Here is a 16,336-nt window from a genome sequence, read left to right as displayed (position 1 = left end):
ATATTAGTTTTGATAAGTGTGAGAAATTTTTTCTAATTCTTCATTTTCATTAATTCTTATTAACACTTGAGTTAGAAAATTATTTATAATGACTAAATTTCTCAATTAACCATAAAAGATAAATTATACCATTTAGCTTTAGACTTAGATTATGTGGCATTTTTTTTTTTTAGAAAAGATTGAATTTAAAGTTGCATCATATAAGAATTTCAAAACATATAACAATTAAATAATTAATTTTGGATATAAATTTATCTTGTCTCAAAATTACTTGATTTTCATTTTAACATAAAAATTATTGTTTATTCAAATTTTATAGTATTTTAATTGATTTACATGAGAATACAAGAAAAATTTCCTTATTTCTGACGAAATAATAAAAATATTTTCTTGTGAAAACTATTGTTTTATAACTATATAGTTTTTTTTATATTTATATATTAATTTTGCAAATTTAATTCAAAAGAACTATAACTAAATGAAAAATATGAAAAAATTCCCATATAAAATTTATTTCACTCTTATTATCTTCTCCACTCTAATATTTCTTTAATAGTTTTTGTTTATTGCTCAAAAGGGAAAATATGAAATTTCTACTACGTCATAATTTTCAACTACATTTTTATTATTTTCTCTCCTAATACTCACCTAATTTTTGACAATTTCCCTTTTTTAATAAGTTTTAAAAATATTATTACAAATTACTTTCTAATTTTAGATGGTGTATACAATGATAATAACATTTATTATTCATCTTATGTTTTCAGATACTGTTAATTCATCATTACTGTTAAATCCGAAAAATTATTTTAGTTACTTATAATATATATCATAAAAACAAATTACATCTCATTATAATTACATCTTACTAAAAAAAGAAAGGTAAAAAAAAAAGATTCACATAAAAAAGAAAAATAACCCTAAATATAAAACGCATTAATGACGTAACTAATATTTCATTCATACAATACTAACAAAATAGTAACTAAAGAAAATAATAACTATAATAATAATAAGGAAAAAAAATTCATCGCAACTTGCACAACATATACATGCATGTACCTTAAAACTAACATCATATAGTTATTTCGGTACTCTTGTGTATGATGTCAAAATTGAAAAATAAAAAAACAAACATAGCAACATTATCATCATCATCTTCAACAATAACAACATTACCAACCTCAATACCAACAAAAATATCAACACCACCATTAACAGTTAAAGAAAAACGAAGATTACAACAAAGACGTAATAGCTCTTCACCAGTTACAAGAATTAATTACGAAACAAATTTATCATTTAGTAATAGAACTGAATTCACCATTACAAATCATACATTAACATCTATACCCATTGATACAAATTTAAAAAGCACAAATTCAACAACATCTTTAAATTCGGATATTATAACAAATTCACCAGGACAATTTCGTCGTAGTCGTATACCAGTAATAATAAATTCACCATCACGACATAATTCAAGACGTTCATTATCGGCGAGATTGCGCACTAATAATTCTACTAACAATTCAACAACATTAACAGCAGGAAAAACTAATACAACAGCAACAATAAATAATTCTGATTTATTATTATTTACATCTCCTCCAACATTTCGTAAACGTATAAGTTCTTCATTATCACGAGATTCATCACCAGGTGGTGTTAAATATTTTGGTGGTCATTATTATCTTAATAATAATTTTAACAGTTCTCACTGTTATATACAGCAACATCATTATCAGCAACAGCAACAACAACAACAACAACAACAACAACAGCAACAACATTTTTATAAACAACAACAATTAAATGAACAAAAACTGTTAAACCAATACCAATTGAAAAAACAACAGCAAATACAATACAACGAAAATAAAATTTATCAACAACAAAAAATTCAAAACGAATTTAAAGGATATTCATATAATATTAAAAATAATAAGAAGGGAAAACACGAAGTTATACTAACACAACATTTGAGTAAAAATTTAATTACATCAAGTATTGTAGGAATAGAAACTGAAAAAGAAAATCAAAATTTTAAAATAAAAGAAAATATTAAAGCTAATGAAAAGGATAAAATTAATATAGAATTTAGTGATTGTAACGATATCATTGAAATGAGTAGCACATTGAAATCGGATACAAATAATAAAATAGATAATAATAAAGAATTAACAACTGAATTAATAAATGAAAATAATACAAATAGTAGTGATATAACATCAAAACCAACAACAAATACGGAAACAGCAACAACAACAACAACAAAAACAACAGTATGTATAACAGAAAATACAGTTAATAATATGGCGTCTAAAATGGATGATATGAAGGTCATATCAAAAGATGAAGAAAATTTAATGAAAAATCAAAATGAAAAAAATATAGAAAATCTAGATGATATTATTAATAAAATTGATGAAACAATTATTAATACAACGACATTAATAATTAATAATGATAATAAAATAATACCAAATGGTAGTTGTATTGTTGAAAATCAAATTAAATGTCCAAATGGTTGTTGCCCTAAATCATCATGCAGTCCAATAAGTCCAATTGCTGAAGAAGCTGAAGAATCTGGTAATATATTATTAAATTGTGCAAATACTTTAAAAAAAGATAATAATAATATTACAACAAAAAATATTGTATGCTGTACAAATTCATCATCAACTGGTATTACTTGTACCTCATCAGGCGCTAAAACAAAACGTGATTCTGGTGGAATGGTAAGTGTAAACATTACAATAATAATTATTATTATACATATATATATATATAGATACATATATTGATATATATATAGATACATGTATTTATTAGTTATATTATCGATTAACGTTATTTTTCTTATCGTTCAATGCCCCACTTACCCTTTGATTATGACTATAATGTTTTTAAAATTAGAATTATAGAAATGTGATTTAAATAAATCCTTTTTTTTAACATTAAATTTAAAATATGTATATTTGTTCGTATAATAGCTAAATAATACATTCATATTTAGATATTCTATGTTAATAGGTTCAATATTAGAAATAAAAAATACCTTTTTAACCTTGACATAAAATCATCATGTAATTAAAAAATTTATTATGTAAATTATTTTAGATAAAGGCTCTTAAAATTATTATGTAAGTATATAATTTTTTTTGTATAATTCCAACAATTTTAATCTAAAATTATAATATTAAAAAACCATTTAAAAATATTTGGAATATTTCAATATAAAAACATTTATAATGCAAAAATGTAATTAATTTTGAAGGGCATGACAAAGTTCAATACTTCAACCTCAATATTTATCAAAAATTATTGACAATTAATTATAACATTAATCAAGTTTGACAATTTAATTACGAAAATATTTCGATTATACAAAATTCGATTCTTAAGTGCCTAAACTATTTATAAAAAAATAAGTAGCTATAACAGCTCTGAAATTTTGCTAAAAGTTAAAATTTCAATTTTACTACTAATAATTTACTCGCATGAAATTCTTTAGGAAATTCTTTAAAAATGAAAAATTCTTACACTGTTTATTTTAAAAACTTGTTTTAAATTTTTGTTATCGTTGCATAATACAATGCCGTTTTAAAAATTTGCTCTCATGAGCTACATAAGTCAAAATATGTAAAATGTATACAACATATACACAACCATAAATTGTTATTGACAAAAATTATCATGAGAAAGATAATTAATGAGAAGGCAAATTTTTTAATTAAATAATTTCTAAAATTTATTTAAATAACGGCAAATGGTTCAGGATCCATTTATCATTAAACTTTTACAAAACTGAATTGATTATTTTGGGTAGCATTGAAAATTTATAAAAGGCAGAGTATCGGTTTTTGGGGTGGTTTTGGATTTTCATTTTCCACATTTGGACACGAATGTAAAATTATTTAAATAGCTGAATTAGTTTCTAAAATAAAATTATTAAAAAATATGATAAATTTAATCATAAAACCATAATAAATTATTTTCATTTTTTTTTTCATTTCCCTATATTTTTTTCATTAGCGCCATTTTTCATCAAAATCAAAAAAGAGAAAAAAAATATTTTATTTTACAACTTTTTTATTATTTTTTTTTGTTATTTTGTTTTTAACATTTTTATTGATTTTTCCTATTCTTCTTTACTTTTAGAATAAAATTTATGTTGTAATTCCTTTTGAGTTCACTATTTAAAATATTTCTTTTTCTTTTTTTTTATTTTCATATTAATTTCTCTTTTTCTCTTTCATTTACATACATTATATCATTATATACTTACAAATATACTCAATTTAAATATTGTTCTGATGTGGCAGGCAGAGCGATAAGAATATGAAGAAGAAGAACTAGAATAAATTATAGGAAAAGAATATTATCCATGTATAGGAAACGGAATAGGTTAGGGTGAAATTTATATAGAAACCGGAAGAAATAGTAATAATAAAAAGAAAGAAACAATAAATTTTTGTATTTTACAAATACGTTTTCATAATTCTGGTTTTTTAGAAAATGTTTGTCCGTCATTTTGTATACGGTATTTAAATTTCATTAAGAAATTTAATTTTAATTTGCTATACATTCATATTTTCTGTTCTATCATAGTTTTCCTTTTCAAATTCTATTATGCGAAATTTCTAATATTTTTTTAAATAATAATCGAGTAAGTTTAAATTTGATTTGTGTAATCATTTAAAATTTATTGCAGTACCATCAAAGATTTCTGAATATGGTAAATTGGGTATAGGTAAATTTATTAAATTTCAATTTCATATCAGAAAATATTACGTATAACTAACTATACGTAACTAAAAATACTAAACTAAAAATTATTAAAAATATTAAATGTTAAGGGAAATTAATATTTATAGCATATAGCAAAAATATTCTGTTTGGAATATAATATTATAAAATTCACACAATCTTATTTTACGTCTTGCGAAATGAAGACCTTCCATATGTATACATAACTGTTATATAATTGTGTTATAATTCATGTTAAAAATATATAACATTATATTAATTTACTGTAGTGAACTCGCAATTCCGAGGACATTTGACATTCGTTATGCTCTTAATTAATTATTATTTAAGCTTATTCTAATGTTATTCAAATAATTTATTTCTGCAATATAACTAAAATTGTATGGAGTACTTATAGATTTCGCAGCCTATCTTTTAACACATATTATTATTATAACACTAATATATTTAAGGAATATTAAATTTCATATTAAAAAATTTTATTATAGGTAATTTAAACAATGATAAAATTCTTTTCTTCAATTCACCTCTATAATATAAATTTACAATTTTTAAAGAACACTAAAAAATATGGTGGAAATTCAATACTCTCTTTGGTCTTTATATATCTCTATAGTAAAGATATGTGTGTGTTTAAAATTAAACATTCATTTTCATATTAATTTTTATTTCTTTATTTTCTTTGTTTTTCTTTGCTCGTCTTTTGTTTTTTTTTTACATATTTTGCCATTTCTGTGCCATCATCAAGGAAAGTCGTTGGCATATAGTATACAATAACAAAAAATGAATAAAATAAATCTTTTATTCAGCTGGTGATTACATATATATATATATATATATACATAGGTGTTAGCTGAGTTTTAAATTATGTAGAATAGATTATATATATATATATATGTATAAAGTACCTGTGTTAAAAATATGTACTACAATATGTGAAATATAAGAGCATGTATATAGGTTATATAATTGTGAATATAAATTCTTTAAATATTTAGTACCTGCATTTTTCACACTGAAAAATGTATACATAATGGTATTGTAGTACCTACTTACTATGTGAGTGGAAAACATAAAAGTTGCAATATGAAAATTATTTATAATTGTATATTGTATACAGGTACATTGTTGTTACAATTTGTTAATATGGTGTAAATTTCACAATTCATATATTTTTACTCGTATCACTCATTTATTTTGCATTTGTATACAAGGAAACAAATACAGAGCGTTCAGAACTCAATGGTATTTCCAAAGCAGGGATACAGCTCATTAGTATATATACTCAAATAACAGAAAAAAATATTGGCGTTTTTCGTCTTTTCATGGAGTTTTTCGACCTTGGATCGTTCCATTTTAACACTTTATCTAGATATGTGTCAGAGATATGTTAGATATAGGCTCAATTTGCTAAATTCATTTTACATCCCATGAAATTTATATTTTATATCAATATAACTCCATCAATGGTGATATACATAGGTTGAAGACTTTTTGACGAAATAATTACGGAATTGCTATTTAAAATTTTTAAGACTTTTGTTTTTCTGTTTTTTCTTTTACGCATTAAGTAAAATTTACTGTTCTGTTCTTCATTTTCATTATGTCATGCAACGTAAAATTCAAATCACTGAAAATAAAATGATGACAAAAAAAGAATCATTGCATTTTTAACATAAATTTCCAAGGCCCTTTTTCCGAAAATCTATTGCACCTCGATACACCCTGTAAAATATAATTTTACTTATGTATACACATTATGCATATACATTATATGCATTAATATACGCTATATACTCAAGGCATAAGAATATTTTAATTCTAATTCTCTGTTCAAAAAATGAGGGGGTTCATAAAGGCAAAAGAAAAATGTCCCTAAGGGAAATCTACCCCATAATATTTTCATTATTATTTTGTTTTTTTCTTTCGTCTTTCTCTGTGTTTTTGGTTTTTTTTTTTTCTCTTAAATATTATACACACCAGTCTTGTCTAGGTCATTGAGTGTTGTGCACATAAAATAATAATAATCTGTATTAAATATTATAGTGATTTTTTATATGTATGTAAGTACATATACATACATACATTGGTTGTTCTTTTTTTAAGGTTTTTTTTTTATTTTATTTTCTAAACAATTCTTTATACATACAATATATAAGTACATAATTTGTAACACAATAAGTTTTAACTTTTTGAGGTTGTGAAACAAGAAAAACAAAAAAAAAAAGCAGAAGCAAAAATTAATTTTTTTTTTTTATTCTTAAATGATGTTTTCTTAAGAACTTTGTCTAGTATTTGAAGTGGTCTAAAGAAGATAATTTGGATTATTACAATATTTTGTTATAGTACGTAAATAGATGGAATAAATCGGAAAAAGAAAATCATTAAAAAGAGATTTTTGCAAGGGAAAACTAAAAAGCAAAAAAAAAAAGGAAAATAAATTTCACCTCAACACAATTATTTTATTATTAATGAATCACAAGTTTTTATTCTAATGTGGTGAAAACAAAAAAACAAAAAAAAAAAACAATTTTATTTGAAAAGTGTTTTGATTTCTTTTCATTCAATATCAAATGTGTTAAAAAAGGAAAGGTAAATGTAATTTTAAGAGGAAATACTTTTAATATTATGAATTTTAGATATATAGGAATGGCACATAAGACAGGAAATGAATTAAAGACCACTTTCACATTTTTTCGTTTTTTCATTATTGTATTTGTTTTTTTTTTTTTAAAGTGAATTAAAATGAAATTTTTAAAGAAAACAAATAAACAAATAATAAAATAATTAATTAAAAAAATTTTTAATTAGATTTTGTTTTCTATAATTAAAGTATTGTTTTAAATTACTTATATATATATGCATATATATATAACACAAAAAAAAATATTAGTATTAATAAAATATATTGAATTTTAAATTATTAATACCTACTTATACTACACACATAAAAATTTATAAAATTCAATTTTGCAATTCACTTTGAAAAATTTTTGTGTGATTTTGAAATTTTTTACTCTCATTTATTTCATGTTTTATTCTACTTATAACAATTTATATATATATGTATATAGTATGAATAAAAAAATTGCATAATAAAAGTTAAATTTTGAATTCATTTCCGCATTTTCCAAAAAATCAAGAAAAAATAAAGGAAAAAAAAATACAAAATCCAAATGTCGAAACACAAGTATTATATGGAAACCGAATGAATTAATTCGGTGTTTGTGTAACAAACAAATTAAAATTGATTTTTTTTTTCGGTTCGATTTTTTTTCTTCAATCAAGTATAAAGCTGTGCCAACAAAATTTTTTTTTTATTGCACTCAAATAATAATTCATATGTAAGACACCTATATACTTTTATTAGTATATAGGTAATATATATAGGGTACCAGTACCATTATAAAACAAAATAAAATTTTTTTTTACAAATATTTTTCTCTTTTAATTGAAAATTTTTTTTCTTAATTAATATTTTTTTTTGTTCATAGTTATATTTTGTTTGTTCGGGGGTAAGTTAACTCGCAAAAATTTGAAATAGAAAATTCTAAATATCTGATTTGGTTAGTATATAATATTTAGGTAAAGGTGTGTCTTTTCGAAGGTAATATGAATTTTTTTTTTGTATTTTATTTTAAAACGAAAAACATGTGACAACCATATATACGAGTACAAACAATAATATGTGAAAATTATTGAAATTATTTCTTTTTTAAAAAATTTTTTTTTTTTTTAAATTGAAAAATCGATTAAAAAACCAACTAACATTGTATATGTAAAAATATAAAAGCATAATAATAATAATAATAATGTGCAATTGTACAAGGATTTTTGAAAAGAATAATATGCATATTACCTTGGCAAAAGACTTTATATTTTCTGTTTAATAAACTGAAAGCAAAAACAATATTAATAATAAATAATTTTCCAATAATACTCTATTAGTGCAAATCGTTTTCAATGATGGTACACTTCGTCTTACTATGAGAAAATGTTTCTTCTTAACAAACCTAAAAAAGTAAAAAATTATAAATATTTAAAATAAATTTGTAAAAATTTTTTAAAATTACAATTACTAATTTAAATTTATTTATTAATTTTTTTAGACATTAAATCTGAATGCACCATCGACATCGAATGCAAATAATAATAGTAATAATAATGCTAGCACTTCGATGAAATCACGTACACCAATAACGCCAAAAACTCCGCATACACCAAAAACCCCATCAAGATCAAATTGCAGTCCATCTTCATCAACAAATCATAATAAAATTACACCAAAAACTCCACCAGTTACACCAGATTCATATAATACATATATAGATGACGATTTAGATTCTGTTTACAGTTATAGTTCGGGCAGATCAACAATGTCTTGTGATCATCCTTATGTAGCAAGGTAAATCAAATTAATTTTTTTTTTTTTAATTTCAGAATTTTTCAAAATTAATAATAATTTTTATTTTTCATTTTTTTAAATGTGTCGTTTTAGGAATGGAACAACATTTAGTGGTAGAAAAATGAAATATGTTGTTCATTGTTCTGCATATGCTGGTCAAGTTGGTGATGATTATTTAACACCAACACAACGTGCTCAAAGGCAATTAAGACGTTTAAAAGAACTATTAACACAGGCACGTCAAGATTTAGAACAAAAAGATTCTGAATTATTACGTTTAACACGTGAAGTTGTTGAATTACGTTTATTTAAAGCATCATTAAGTTCACCAGAAGATCCATCAAATTCAAGTGATGCAGTTACTGTACGTGAAGCACCAACTGATTTAAAAACATCACAAGATGTATCACCAATTGTTGATACAATGATGTTAGATGATGGTATAAAATCAAGTCCAAAACATGTATTATTTCATCATGGAGGAAATTCTGGTAGTGGAAATTTACATCATCATCATCATCATATTCATCATCCATCTCATATTAATAATTATAATATTGGTTCTGGTGGTGGTAATAGTAGTAGTTCATCATCCCATCAAACATCAACAAATTATTTGGATAAAATATCAAATTCTGAAATGCAAAGTTCATTTGCTGATTCCGGTCATTTTGAAGATATGACAACATCACATTCAACCCAAGATCAAGCATGTGGTAGTGATAATAATTTAATTGAAACATATGAAGAACAGAGAGCTGAATTAATAAGATTGTATGAGAAAAAAATTGAAGAATTAATTAAAAATCAAGATGATGCAACTGGTGAATTAAAAAAATCACATAATGATCGTATTGAAGCATTATTACAAAAATTAGCTGATATTAATACTAGATATGCTGACATTGTACCAGATTATGAACAAGCAAAAGAAAAAATTCGTGAATTGGAAAAACAATTAGAAGATTTACAACAAAAATTATTGGAACATGAAGAAACACAAAAGAAAATGTACTTACATATGTATCAAAAAGGTCAGGAAGCTGAAAGAATTGCACGTGCTGAACAGGTATTATATGATATTTAAATATTTTATATTTTAGTTTTCTAAATTGAAATTATTTTAAAAAGATTTTAAGATATTTTTGGATTAAAACGAAACAAAAACCCAATACAAACCATATAAAATATTTTTTAAAAATTTTATATAATTTTGCATATATTTAGAATGATATCTTATTGCTGAAACAGCACACTACATATTTTTCTTCTTGCAATTTCCCTTCTATTCTCTATTATTTTTATTAATTTTTTTTTCTATTTTAAAATTTTAGATAATGGAAATAGCGCATAGGCAACCAAATCGTGTATCAATACCAGAATTACTGCAACAATTACAGAGTACACAAGACGAATTAGAAAATATTAGGGTAAGTTTCCCATTGTTGTCAATGTTCCTATTATTTATGTTGCTAACAATATTTGATGTTGCTTTATGTTGGTATTATAAATGATATGTCAATATATTCTTGTTTATTCTTATTTTATATATTGTATAATTAAAATATAATTTACATATAGATGCATACGTATATACTTACGTAAATGTATAATATATTTGTATACAAATTCATTTATAAATTTAACATTTTATCATGGTTTTTATTTAATTTTTGCTTTTGTTTTTCGTGTTTTTGTTTCAAAATTTTGTTTCAAAATTTAAAATATAAAATTATAAAAATAAAATATATTATTGATTTTTGTATAAAACATTTTTTTTTATTTAAATAATCGAAATTGCAATATTTTATTTGTTAATTTTAATTAAATTTTCTTTTTTTTTTTCTTATAAATTGATTTATTTTTTGGAATATTATTATTATAAAAATTTTAATTGGAAATTTATTCGTTTTTTGTTTTCGATATTTTGTTTTTAATTCATTATTATAACATTTTATAAATAAGTTTTGCAATATCATAATTAAATATCATTTACAATGGTTTTCATGATTATAATTTTATTATATATGATATATATAAAGAAAATTGGATGAAATATATTAAATTTTTATTTTGGTAAAATGAAATTTTTAGTTTTATTTCAGAAAACAAAAAAAAAAAAAATCGTGAGATTTTACGTTATAAAGCCTTTAGTATGTATTTCGATCAATTATTTAAATGTAGCGAAACAAAGTCTATAATACGTTCTTCCGTTGCGAAATATTTTAAATTTAAAAATTCTTCATTGTGAATGCATATTATAAAAGCAATTGAAGTTGACATTTGTATTTTTATTCGTCAATGACATTTGCTTTTCGTTTAGCGTTATATACATACCGAAGGCTAATATTATATTTTCCTTTAAATTGAAACAAAAAACTTTTTGGTTTATTTTTTTTTTATTTTAATAAAATTTATGTTTCCTTATTTTGATTATTTCTGTCACGGTATCTATTTCATCAACACTGCCATACCTATATTCAGCAACATTTTTCATGATTCGAATGTGCACTTTAAAAATGTTAAAAATTGAAATATAATTTTATTAAAATTATAAAATATTAATTTCAAATTTTGAATTTGAATACAAAGTACATTATATATATTGGAAAGATTTAACCTTTATGACATTTTTTTTGACACATTTTGTACTGATTAAACTTTACTCATAAAATAATATTGAAGGAAAATTATGAGAAAAATTTTTTATTCCTGTTTGTGAATTTATTTTTTAAAAGTACTTTAAATATCGGAATATGTACTTACTACATTTATTTTGACAACGGACTGAATTTAAATATTGAAATTGTACAAGTAGTGTTTTAAATGTGTATATAATTTGAAAATAAAATAAAAAGTTTATAATTAAATAGTAAATTACATTCATTAAAAATTATTTATTTTTAGCTTAGTTTGCAATTTAAATTGTTCCACACGCAGTTAAATTTAAAAAAAAAAGTTTAAAATATTAAAATGGAATTTTAAGCGCTAATAATTTTAGTTTGTCATATACTTTTGTTGTTTTATTTGTTTTTGTATTTTAAATAAATTTTAGACAAACCTGAATTATATTAGCACTTTTTTAGAATATGATAAAGTAAGTAATTGAAAAAAATATAAAATTTTTAATTTAATAAGTATTATAATATTATAAAATATAAAAAAAACACTTTTGCCTTGAAATTTGTGAGAAAACACTTCAAAATTGGTATTGGTCCTCATTTATCATTATATAATTTATTTTAAATTTACTTTTACTAAAAAATACAAGAACTTTAATTAACAAAAATTCTGACACATTAATGAGCTCTATAAAAATAACCTTTAAGTACTTTTTTTTATATTTAATATTAATAAAATTTCATGTTGGCAATTCTCACTAGAATTTCACTGACGCAAACCACAATTTATTCCAACACAATCCTTTGATTGAATTTAATTTGACTGAGACAATAATTGTCACACCTAAATTTTATTTTCACTCAATTATAATTTGACAGTTTTAATTAATTTCTTGTTTGACAATATTAATATGACGAAATAATTATACAAGATTTCAATAAAAATTTTTTTAAAATTAAATTAAAACATACATTAATTAATATGAGAAGTGTTTTGATCTAACTAATAAACTATTATACAATATAATAAATTTTGTAAATATAAAATATAATCCCAAATATACAATATAACTAATTTTATATAAATAATAAAAAAAAGAAGAAGAAAATTGAAATAATTTAATTTTAATTTGTAGAAAAGTTTGAATTTTAAATAATTTTAAATTTTGTAATTATATTTCTATAAATAATTGCAATATAATATATAGTGCCTTTTTAATATTTTATTCAAGTTTAATTTTTTAATAATTAATTAATTTTAATATAAAAAGAAGAAAAACAATAAAATTTTTTTTCTCCTACCTATTTGTTTTTTGATTTTGTTTTTGATTAAAATCATCGTATGTTTTTTTTTGTGTATTTCAATTAAATTTCTTATAGGTATGCAACAATAGAGAAAGAGGTGAATGCGCTCTTCTAACAGCAAAAGAAGCTATATCGTTATGGGTACTTGGCGCGAGGAAGGTTTGTAATTTTTTCAAAGTAGTTTTTTTAAAGAAAACTATTTCAATACGAAAAAACAATTATAAATTAACATTATTGAAATGCACGAATTATTTAATAATATTATTTAATTTTATTTTTAATAATTATTTTTTTAATTATAATTATAAAAATAAAAGAAAATTTTATTCAAATTTTGCCTCGCGTCAAAATAATATTATATTTTTATTTAGATTAATAAATTTTTCACGATTTTTTTTATAATTATCATTATCATATAATTATTATAGTATATTGTTTAAGTATTAATATATAAATATTAATTTTATGGGAAAAATTATATAATTTTTTAAGATTTAATATAAAATTTTAATGTTCTTGTACAGTTTTTCATACATATATAAAAAATATTTATTGCTATTTGTAATTAAAAATTATTATAATAATAATAATCATAATCATTTGGAAAAGAAAATTTATTTAAAATAAAATAAAGCTATTATTCAACTATTATATAAACATATTTTTTTTATATAGATATATATATATTATATGTATAACTAAACTTACTCATATTTTTACATAATACATATAAACTTTTATTTAATAATAATTAAATACAGTATTAAGTATAAAAAAAAAATATCATTACGTGTTTTTCATTTAAAATGATCGTTTTATTCATTTTTTAGCTTAATTCTTGTTTTGCATTGTTGTATATGAAAACCATACATACATATAATTATACATTCATGTTATATTAACTGAAGGGGTAATTTTTTTTATGTCATTTCAAATATAATCGACTTTCCTTTAATATAGTGTCTAAAATAGAAATTTTCCATTGTATATACATAAAAAAATCTTAAAATCTCTTAAAAAAAAGACATTATTAAAGTATAATTTGTAGAAGTACTAAAGAATCTATATACTTCTTAAATTTAAAACAAATTAACATTGTTTAGTTGAATATTAAGTAGAAGATACGAACGAATGCACATATGTACATACATAACATATATTAAATTGAGAGTGGAAATACTAACGAATTTGTATACTATACGCATTAGAATATTCTCATATTAAAATAAATAATAAAACTGTACTAGAAATAAAAGACATTTAATTCTGTCAAAAATTCTTTACAGTACGTACAAAGTACGTTTTATTGTAGTAATAATCTCACATTACATTTTTGCACTCATTTTATTATTACAATAAAGAGAATACAATTTTGACATTGCTATTTCGTTTTGCATAAAATTAGACGTGTGTTTAACATGAAAGTATACCCTATAGAAAATTACAATATTCTAGACATGAAAATTTTACTGTTGAAAGTTAAAAAAACAATAATAACATTACATTATAATTGAATGAAATTTCAATTAAAATTCGAATTACAATTCCTATTATTACAAGTACGCACTTACCTTTAATTACTTAATACGTTAAAAACGGACTTTGTACAAATTAAGATCGTATCTGGCTTTAGAACCTGTTTTAAATTTTTCCTGATGATATGAGGATCATTTCAAATATTTCCTTTTCATTCATGATTCTTTAAAAATTTACGACAGAAAAAGTACATATAACAACAATGTGACATTGTAAATTCCTAAAAAATATAAAAATTAAATAAAATTCGAATATTGTCGATTATATTTCAAAATAAAAAAGCACATGTAAAATATTAATTTTGTAAATGAATTTAATGAAAAAAAAAAATAAAAAAATTTCTTATAAGAAAAAAATCTCTCTATTTCTCTCTTTTTTTTTTATTTTTCTCTATAATTTTAGACAATCTATCGGCGTTTAATTGAAGCTCAACAAAATAAACAAAAAGTTGATCCAGAAGTAACATTGCAGTTCCTTAAGAGCGCTATTTATTATTTTTTAACTGATAAAGAAAATTCACAAGGACATTTGAATGCAATCGAAAGTATTTTAGAGTTTTCTGAACAAGAAAAAGAAAAAATTCATAGAGCACGTACATCGAAATAAATTTATTATTTACATTGTATAAGTTGTTTTACTATATATTCTTATATATACAAATTTTTATTCAAACGAAAAAATACACAAGTTTGAAATAATGAAAACTAGTAAAAAAAAAATTACAGCGCTATCATAAATTTGTAGTTCAAAATTTTAAGAGTAAAAAACAAAAAAAAAATTGTAGTACCTAAAAATTATAAAATTTATTTCATCTTATTGAAAAAAAAATTTAATTAATTAATACATAAATAATTAATTATCATCAAAATGATAGTAAAAATCGCGATAAATTAAAATAGAAAAGAAATGTTTGTTGCAAAATAAAAAAACGAATCAAAATTATCTAAATTATTATTAAACACATATATTTAAAAAAATTACATGCTAAAAAAAATTTAAAGAAGATGAACTCAAAAGTTATTTAGTATAGAAAAAATAAAATATAAAAATTTAAATAAAATAATATCTATACAATGGTCTATATTATATTCTAAACGGGAATCGGGTTCTACAATGATTACACAATACAATAGTCAGTAACGTCACTGATCACTTGTTTATATTTATGGCAAAAGAATAAATAAAAAGAAATATAATAATTAAATAATATTATAAATTTACTAAACTATATAATTTTTGAGTGAGTTATATATATATATACATATTTCATAAATACAAAAATTATATCCTATTGAATAAAAATACTAAAATATTTAAAAAAAAAAAAACAAAATATTTACTATATTTAAAAAAAAAGCATGACATTATTTATAAATTTTGTACTACTTTTGTTTTATTACATTCCTTTCATAATTATTGTCATTTTCTGTAAAAAGTACTATTTCTTTATTATTTTAATAAAATATTTGTCAGTTTGTACAGAAAATAGTACAATTACTTTCTATTATTGCAATTTCAAATAATTGACAATTCAAATAATTGACAATTGATTTTTGTTTACTTTTAATTAAAAAAAATTTTTTTATTTTTAAAAATTATTTTAAAAAAATGCCTTTTTCGATAAGATATTTAATGAATACTGAAAATTATAGATAGTTGAGCTAATAAAAAACAAAAAAATAATATAAAAAAAGAA

General features: G+C 21.3%; 1 protein-coding gene across 5 annotated transcripts; it reads left to right on the top strand.

Moving 5' to 3' along the window:
* Nucleotides 1-890: 890 nt before the first annotated feature.
* On the top strand, nt 891-15,391 carry LOC129612172 (protein quick-to-court). Of its 5 annotated transcripts, XM_055525686.1 has the most exons (7): nt 891-2,592; nt 2,710-2,741; nt 8,883-9,178; nt 9,272-10,247; nt 10,513-10,608; nt 13,180-13,263; nt 15,043-15,391. In XM_055525686.1, exons 1-7 carry the CDS (start codon nt 1,104-1,106, stop codon nt 15,244-15,246), a joined length of 3,177 nt encoding a protein of 1,058 aa, XP_055381661.1. In that variant the 5' UTR covers nt 891-1,103; the 3' UTR covers nt 15,247-15,391. The 5 variants fall into 5 exon arrangements, with proteins under 5 accessions (XP_055381661.1, XP_055381659.1, XP_055381660.1 ...); XM_055525684.1 differs by having other exon boundaries at nt 891-2,741; XM_055525688.1 differs by lacking the exons at nt 891-2,592; nt 2,710-2,741 and adding an exon at nt 6,787-6,836.
* Nucleotides 15,392-16,336: the final 945 nt, after the last annotated feature.

The sequence above is a fragment of the Condylostylus longicornis genome, unplaced genomic scaffold, assembly GCF_029603195.1.
Source record: "Condylostylus longicornis isolate FDR11 unplaced genomic scaffold, ASM2960319v2 ptg000063l, whole genome shotgun sequence".
Taxonomy (NCBI): domain Eukaryota; kingdom Metazoa; phylum Arthropoda; class Insecta; order Diptera; family Dolichopodidae; genus Condylostylus; species Condylostylus longicornis.
Note: the sequence above shows the minus strand (reverse complement) of the source record. Positions and strands in the feature narration are given on the sequence as shown.